We start from the raw sequence: 9,017 nt of genomic DNA on the forward strand, positions 1-9,017 counted from the left end.
AGTGTTTTTTTTTGGTTGCCTTTTTATAATAATTTTTCTCCAGTTGACATTAATGCAAGAAGGTTTTTTTTTTTTCGCTTGAATGGGCTTAGCTCAGTTGGTCAGCAGCAGTGAATCTTTGAGCAATGACCAGGGATCGAATCTCGCAAGCAGCAGTGTGGGAGTTAAATTCCCTTCAATGAAGAGGAGCTCTTTGTGTACGACGTAGCATGTTTAGCTGCTGTTGGTTGACTGAGTTATCATGATTTACGAAAATCTAAAAGTTATATAATAGTGAAATCAAGAATTCTGCATCCGGATGTCATACTCTGTTTTATCACCGAATTGCCCCTCCAACATGAACAAAATTCCCGCCTTCTTCCGATAAAGCCCTAGCAGAAGAAAAGTGGTTTCCCTGCTTCAAACCTCGCCCTTTTTTCTTTTTCTTTTTTTTATCAAGATACCCAAAACCAGTCGAGAAAATGCCCGAAACAGAATTATCAGATGCGCAATCATCGGAAGCTATCTCATCAGAAGAAGAATCTGAAAATGAAACTGCAAATGAAAAGAACGGTGAGGAAAATCCGATACAGTATGAGAGGGAGAGATTGAAGAGAATTGAAGAGAACAAACGGAGAATGGAGGCTTTGGGATTGCATAAAATGGCAAAGTTTTTTATGGGTTCTGTTAAAAAAGCGCGCAAGAAGCATAATGAGAAAAAGGGTAAGAAAAAAATGGTTGATGAAGACGAAGAGTACAACCCAACTGAAGAGGAAAGGAGCTCTTCAGGTGATGAAGACGGGGAATTTTCCGGGTCTGGAAAGAAAAAGGTTTCGTATTTTCTCCTTTTTCATGGTTCTACTTTTCGAGATGCCAAACATGTCCGTTTATGGGCATTTCGGCGTACGTAGGTGGGCTGAAGCATACAATTTTAAACAAATTCTAAAATATTTATTCGAGGGCACAATTCACAAATGTGTTTAATCGTGTCAATTATTCGTTTTTTGTTATTTCTTTGGCTTTTATGGTGGTATCACGATTGTCTGTTTTTAGTGGAGATAATCTTCCTACTTGTTTATAAAATGGGAATCGATGCAACGCATTTTTTGGGAACTTTGGAGTAGAGTTCGGAAACTGAATGTCGGCAAGAGCTGTGAACTTCATCAGTAGATTGTGTTAAGTGAAGTTTTACAAGAGTGATATGGAATGTTTCCATCCTTGATCAATGTATGTGCACGGCCTTTTCATTTTTAAGCTGCTGATTATAAAATGACAAAAATTTGTGTGAGACGGTCTCACGGGTCGAATGGTCGAATTTGTGAGACGGATCTCTTATTTGGGTTATCCATGAAAAATATAATTTTTTATGCTAGGAGTATTACTTTTTATTATGAATATGGATAGGGTTGACCCGTCTCACATATTAGTATCCGTGAGACGGTGAGACCCACTCTTATAAATTTCATCTTGACTGGAGCATTTCTAGCCGATAGTGCTAGGTTGTACTAATTTGTTGGTGACAGGGAAATAACATGCTTGTTTACTGGTATAACATGGATGGTTTATTTTTCCTTTTCTTTTTGTTCAAATTTTTACAGGGGAAGAGGAGTACTTCAACCCCTAAGAAGTATCGCTCTGCTAAAAAGCTTACATTCACCTCTGATTTTGTGGATGATAATGATTTAATGCAGGTTATAAAACCATTACTTTCTACTTGCCATGACCAATGAGCTAGATTCTTCTTTTCTAACGGTTTTCTGCTAAAAAGCTTACATTCACCTCTGATTTTGTGGATGATAATGATTTAATGCAGGTTATAAAACCATTACTTTTTACTTGCCATGATCAATGAGCTAGATTCTTCTTTTCTAACGGTGTTGTTTTCACCTTGAAGGAACTAAGTTTGTGTTTGGATTAAAGGATTTGGATTTGACTAGGCTTGAGAGTTATTTGAAATCAAAGAAAAAAATGCATTTGAGCAACACAAGAGATTTCAAATAATTTGTTCTAATTTTGAGTCAGACGGATACAATGTATTTGAGATATGAATTTGAAATCAAATCCGTTCAAATCCTTCTAACCAAACGCATGTTAGTCTTTTGTATTTAATGTTATTTAAATAAACATCTTATTTTATGCAGGCAATTGCTCTGTCACTGCAAGATTCTGCAGGGTTTTTAGATGTAAAAAGCAATTGTCTTCCCCAAAGTTCTGGTGCGAATCTTAGGGACAATTCACCTTCTACAGCCTCTGGCGCGATTTTCATAGATTCATCAAGAGATAAAATAAACGAAAATCTCGATCTTCAGGATGATTCACAAAAGAGGAAGAGAAAAAAACCAGTGGGTGTTAATTACTTTTGTCCTGATCAATATGATAATTGTATTATTCGCTTACATATTTAATGGTTGCAGATTACAAGACGCGTGCAAATGTCTGAAGATGAAGTGCTGATACACTTCTTTCAGTTCGATGGTAATGAGTTTATTTTTGTTAGATATCTGGTTTCTTCGAATAGTAATTACATGATCTTGAAAATCCCTGCGTGTAATAAATAATTCATTCTTATCTTGATTCAAAAACTTTGTTTGCTATTTGAATTGAAAGTTGTTATGATCTGGAAGATGAGTTTTCATAATGGAGAGTTACATGATCTAGCTGACTGAAATTCAGCTCATGCCAAGTCTACGTGTTAGTAGGGCTAATGTGATCTTTCATTCTGTTCAGTCAGCTGTTCTCTTCAATCTTTAGAATTATTCAGTATGAAGCAACATTTTCAAACTAATCACTGCTACATATATGCTCAAAATAGTTTTTGCAGCTGGTTCAAAAGAAGCAAGCTATTTTTGTTTAGATTTTGCAGCGTATAGCATGAGAACATGAAACTTTTTCGATTTAAATCTTTCTTAAATGCTTGCCATGGACAGAAACTGGGAATGGGGGATTTTTTCTAAGAGATCTATGCAGACTAGCCGCAGCTCATGATTTTACATGGTCAGAAAAGGATATGGCAAATATGATACATCTATTTGACAGTGATGGAGATGGAAAGGTCCTGATTTTTTCAACTTTTCCTCTTTCCCATATGGGTTTGCTTTGATATTTTGTATGCATAGTTTTCTAGATTTAACAGCAGCATGATTTTATAACTGAGCATGCATATGAATTGAAAACTATTACTCTATTAGTTCTAAACCTTGAGACAATGCTAAGAAATCCACGTTGTTATGCATTCTCATCATAGCTCAACTTAGATGCACTTTAACTTGTTTTGCGCGTGAACATCTTTTTAGATAACCCTTGATGACTTCCGCAAGATCGTATGTCGATGCAACATGCTAAAAGGATCCGATCAGGGAACGAACGGTAAGATGCCCTTACACTAGAATGTTGCAACTTGACACTGTACTAGTTTCTTGCTTGTGGTGTTTGATAACTTGGAGGGAGAATATAGTTTGAAGTTTGCAACTTATAGATTCATTATTTAGATGGCATTTTGAAAATGGTTTTAGACGATATTGTAACATGAACTGAAATGCCAATTTGGAACAGAATATTAGAACCGGTCAATGGCTGCCTTTGCTGTGTTGAAATGTCTACAATGCCCCTTGCAACCGTTAGAGTGTGTTTGGCAGAGCTTATATGTTATAAAAAACAGCTTATAAATTGCTTTAAAGAATATAAACTCGCATACTTTGTTTGATTAAAAAGTTGCAAAACTTATAACTAGTTTTAAAAAAGCTGGATATCCCACTTTTTTCAAAACTATCTTATTTTTATATTTCATTTCTCTAAAATATCATTATATACACTTTTAAATTTTCTTTTTATCTTTACTTTTTAACTCACCATTTTGTCACTTTGTGTTTTTTAATCAAATTTAAAATACGATTTTGTTATACCTTTTTGTTAAGGTATAAAAAACAATAGTGTTAATATTTTATTGAGCAAATTATCAACTATAATTTTTTAATCTACATTTTATTACAATTAAAAATAATATTAAATATTTTTCATCAAAAAACATAAAATTTTCTAAATATAAATATGAAATAGATTTATTTTTTAAATATTAAATATAAAACTATTATATATATATATATATATATATATATATATATATTACATTAATTGAGTATTATATTATTTTTTGATAATTTTGACAATAAAAAAGATTATAATACAAAAAACATTAATGTATTTAAGTTATTTAAAATTATTTTATCCAAATACTTTAATAACTTATTTTTAAAATAAAATTTCATAGCTTTTAAGTTATTAAGATTTTAAATAAGTTAAGCAAACATTTTCTTATTTGTCTGCCATAATTCAGCACCTTAATCATACATGGGAAGGGGTAGAATATGTAAATTTGATTTAAATCAGAGCGTAAAAAATTGTTGACATCACCATATATCTTTGGTCTCCACTGACCTATTTGTACTAAAATTTGATTGTTCTTATTCTTTTGTAGGGTAAAAAACTCGTTGAGGTGATTTTTTTGGAAAAAAAGAAGAGAATACATCACCATTTTGCATATAGTCAACTAAAGTCCTTGTGTAACTTCTTTGGTTCCTTTTGTGATGCATGTACGTATCGAAAATTAAGGGAGACAACTTAAACCATATTCAATTTTTTGTTAACAGAAACTAAAAGTTACTCATAAATCAAATCTCCAGGCCTAGCCGTACCGCACTTATCTTCCAAATTATGAAATAAAATAGTTTCTGAGCTATTTAACATGCCACTGCTAAATGAAAATGGAAACCTATCCATATTTCAAAACATATGAAAATGGAAATAACCATGAAGAATCTGTTAGTCACTCATTTCCAACAAATTACAAAAAGAGCATGAAACCCAATGTAGGCATGTTTTCTACAGTCAAACAAACTTCTAAATTCAATGATAAAGCAACTTACAAGAAACACATGTTCTTCAATGACCTGGATCTTTTACCAGACAGGCACAAGCTTAGGTATCCAAACAAGTTTCAAGCATATCCAGTTTCGTCCTTCACGTTCTTTTAAACAGATACCCTACCAGAATCCCAATCAAGCCAATGATGATGACATACTTGAACGGTACTACCAATCTACCATGGCTTCTATTGCCTTGACGTTTCAATAGCTCCTGTATATCATTAGTAAAAGTGAAGAATTATTGCCAAGAACTAAGGACACGATCTAGCATCATGCACGAGCTGCATGTGGTGCGTAAAAACATCAGCATCATAAACAGAAGTATGCTCCAAGATGGCCCAACCAATCTCAGCATCATAATCAGAAGTGTACTCCAAGATGGCCCAACCAATCTCATTCCCAAAAACTCATCTGGGATTTTCACAAGCACTACCACAATCTCAACATAAATTTGGACTCAATCTGAACGCAAATTCTATGGTTGAAGAATTCTGCTATAGATTTCAAATCATCAGCCTTCATTCGTTGCTTGAATCAATTTTCTAACAAAATGAAACCTAATAAATTCAAAGAAACCCCTAAATAACCCAGAAGTTTTCTCAATCCACAACAGAAAAATCGACAACGATTTGAGAACACATGAATCACGCTGTTTCTTGTCCTTGATCTTCCCATTTGTCAAAGGTTTGTCAACCGAAAGATCTTATTTTACATTTATTTCTATTTTAGGGCAGGGTTGGAGAGAGGAGACAGTTACAAGTTCATCGAATCGTTGCTTGTCTAAGATGTCAAATAATGAAGTACCAGAAAGCAAACAACAGAGTGTTACCATTTCTTGATGAAGCTTCATGTTTTGCTGAATAGCATTTTGTTTCTCCTCGGTTAACTTAGAAATCATGGCCTTAACCTACAGTTGAGACAAAAATAAATCCTTCTTGAGAGAAGAAAATCTTCAGAAGATTCCATCAGTTTTACCAAAGCAAAAACGATATTATCCACAAATGTGCTCCAACAATAGATAAGTAATTGATGGATAAGAAAATACGACTCTACATTAAGTAACTCATTACTAACTGGCTAGAGATAAAGTAGTTTAAAGTACAAGCCAGGCTCAAATGTTTGTCAACAACAAATCATTCGTCAACACAGTAGCTGACGGCTGCAATCTGCTACTCATGATATGAATGTTCACTTTGACTCTTTAATCCCAAGGTGTTTCAATGGAATATTATAACGATTCAAAGGGTATCTGAATTATATCAAACCAGACCATGAAAATACAAGTAATGTCTAAAGGAACAAAAACATTTCACATAAACAGAAATTTAAATATCTTAAATGACCCAAAACGTGCAACAAAGGAGATCTAAAGCAGATTCATATATGTCCATAACAGTAAAAGCCAACATATGCAGAGGGATTACCCAAAAAAAAAAAACGAAAAATGCAATGGTGTAAATATTTTTGTAGGCTGTAATGGTTAAAGCTAGTACATGCGGCGAGGATATCTTTGCACACGTCACACGAGTAATAAAAGTATAATAATAAGAAGTAAATTAGAGAAAAATGATGGATATAACCTCTGAAGTGCTCTCGTGAGACTCATTGAATGCTTTTGACATCTGCAAAATCATCAAAATTAAAGTTGACAGATACATTCATGTACTTGACATACATTATGTATGGTGACAACTGAGATTCAAATCAAGAACCCAAAACTCACAAAGTTGAATTCAGGAGTTTGATTCACCGTTCCATTGTCTGATACTGAAGCACGAGGTGAAGAGCCTTCCTCTGACCCTTCTCGGACCGGAGAAGGTGGTTGTGGTGGGGGAACATAGGTAACCTTCAACTTGCATTCGGCAACATGATTTCCCGATTCTTTGTTGAACTAACATACAGCTCACACATGAAAACTTTTGACATTTTTTTAATAAAAAACATATCTTATGTGATGAAAGCACGTGAGAGTAATATAATATTTACCATTTCCGGAGTAATATCCTTTGATGTGATACCAGGTCTCACCACTACGCTCTGAAGGAGAAATTTATCCCTGCATTGCATGTCTGGCGGTGCCTCTTTCTGCGCTTGCATCGTAACTGAATGATAGAACTAAAAAATCAGCAATCGCTTCAATTCTTAAAAAAGGTGTATCAATATTTCAAAGTCTTTCAGCATCCAGTAACTTAAAAATTTCAAGCTAATGACAGATAAACATGAAAATATAAAATAAATAATTGATAGGGAGATCATATGCACGCGGACACCGGGACATACTGGGATTTTAGTAAGAGGTGCGACGTTCTCATTTATCCTAACGCTTCAGAAATACACAAAAATTGGAATCTTTTATCTTTAGTGCGGAGATCTCCTCAACAGCCTGCCGGTTATATACACACTAGAGAAAGAGAGAAAGAGATACCTATAACATCAGAAGCCGAGTGAGGAACAACTACTCCAGTATTCGGCCTGACACAATACTTCTTCGGATTTGTAGTCTTCACCTGAACATCACAAATTAAATAGAACGGAATATAAAAATCAAACATTTGGACACCCCAAGAGAACCAATGATTTTTACGTTATTTCTTATCCAATGGAAGACAAACAAAACTTGGGAAACTTATACCTTGAAAGCGACATAATCATCTGATTTGTTCGTTAATTGCATGGAACAAGAGATCTGCTTCTTCAATTCGACTTATTTTGCAAAAACAAGAAACATAATTAATAAAAAAACAAACAAGTAACTCGAAAATAAAAATAAATCTCACTCGCAGATCTAAACCAACAGAAATTAAGGCAATTATACTTCTGAAGGTTACCATAACACAAAGGCATTTGAAACCCGCACGCACGACTGAAAATTCTAAACAAAGATAACGGATACAAGCTACAAATATAAAAAAATTACATGGAAATTGAAGTTCAAGAGGATCGATCAGGAGATGATCTCCGTTGCTCATTTTCAAGCAGATCGCTGATCTACACGCCTTGAATTGATCGTTCGGAGATTCCCGGAGGCGTAGAAGATCTTTTCCGGCAGCGGCGATGGAACTTAAGTACTGTCACCGCAAAAAACTGAGGTTAATTAATTAAGAGAAGAAAGCCCGAGGCATACAATATATATATATATATATATATATATATATATATATATATATATATATATATATATATATATATATATATATATAATATTTATATCGTGCACGTTTATACAAATATCGAGATAAAATGAATAATTATTCTCTGTTTAGCTCACATCTTAAAATACAAAAATGGCAGTTTTTTTGGAAAAATTTGTAAAATAATTATTATCTATTTTTGTTGTTGACATGTAATTAGGAATTTAGTCTCTTATGACATCCGCATATGTTGTCATTAATCTACGTTATTAATCTCTTATCTCTTCAAAATATGAGGTCCACCAGCCACATAATCATTATATTAATATTTTCTCGTTATTAATATACACTCACATTCATGTAATGTCAAAGTCTCACTATCCATTTATTCATTTTTTTTATTTTATATTAATTAAATATCTTTCTAATTTTATTTAAAAATTTACAATAAATATTATTGAAAATAAATAGTATTATTATTTTAAAAATAACTTAATTTCAATATTGATTAAAATATTATTAAAAAATTAAAAAACCGCTAGACTCTTTGCTATCAATCTTTAAACGTCTAAATTACAATTATTTAATATAATTGTAGAAATTAATTAGTATTTATAGTGAATAAATTATAGTTTTTTCATATGTATTTTTTTTAAATTAAATGAAAGAGTCATTGGTGTATTAATATTAATTGATGTCAATAATTATCCATTAATGCACCAATGTGGTGCTCTTATCATTATTTATCTTGACAAAAATTTGTGTGAGACGGTCTCACGGATCGTATTTTGTGAGATGGATATCTTATTTGGATCATCCATGAAAAAATATTACTTTTTATGCTAAAAATATTACTTTTTATTGTGAATATCGGTAGAGTTGACCCGTTTCACAGATAAAGATTCGCGAGACGGTCTCATAAGAGACCTACTCATTTATCTTTTAGTTGTTGGATATTATCCTCAATATAATTTAATGTATGATA

General features: G+C 32.9%; 2 protein-coding genes across 4 annotated transcripts; one reads left to right on the plus strand and one right to left on the minus strand.

Annotated features, from left to right (window-relative positions):
• The first annotated feature begins 323 nt into the window (after nucleotides 1-323).
• Nucleotides 324-5,700, plus strand: LOC140813669 (uncharacterized). 3 transcript variants are annotated; one of them, XM_073172301.1, is made up of 7 exons: nucleotides 324-809; nucleotides 1,569-1,670; nucleotides 2,121-2,321; nucleotides 2,394-2,454; nucleotides 2,907-3,031; nucleotides 3,273-3,345; nucleotides 5,636-5,700. In XM_073172301.1, exons 1-7 carry the CDS (start codon nucleotides 462-464, stop codon nucleotides 5,683-5,685), a joined length of 960 nt encoding a protein of 319 aa, XP_073028402.1. In that variant the 5' UTR covers nucleotides 324-461; the 3' UTR covers nucleotides 5,686-5,700. The 3 variants fall into 3 exon arrangements, with proteins under 3 accessions (XP_073028402.1, XP_073028404.1, XP_073028403.1); XM_073172303.1 differs by lacking the exon at nucleotides 5,636-5,700 and adding an exon at nucleotides 4,454-4,625 and having other exon boundaries at nucleotides 325-809; XM_073172302.1 differs by having other exon boundaries at nucleotides 328-809; nucleotides 1,578-1,670.
• LOC140813670 (vesicle-associated protein 1-2-like) lies at nucleotides 4,757-8,023 on the minus strand. Its single transcript, XM_073172304.1, has 8 exons — nucleotides 7,819-8,023; nucleotides 7,534-7,604; nucleotides 7,327-7,408; nucleotides 6,888-7,003; nucleotides 6,625-6,792; nucleotides 6,482-6,523; nucleotides 5,731-5,808; nucleotides 4,757-5,112 (listed from the first exon to the last, which is right to left on the minus strand). The coding sequence occupies exons 1-8, from the start codon at nucleotides 7,868-7,870 to the stop codon at nucleotides 4,996-4,998; spliced, it is 726 nt and encodes a 241-aa protein (XP_073028405.1). The 5' UTR covers nucleotides 7,871-8,023; the 3' UTR covers nucleotides 4,757-4,995.
• Nucleotides 8,024-9,017: the final 994 nt, after the last annotated feature.

Source organism: Primulina eburnea, chromosome 15 (genome assembly GCF_022965805.1).
Source record: "Primulina eburnea isolate SZY01 chromosome 15, ASM2296580v1, whole genome shotgun sequence".
Taxonomy (NCBI): Eukaryota; Viridiplantae; Streptophyta; class Magnoliopsida; order Lamiales; family Gesneriaceae; genus Primulina; species Primulina eburnea.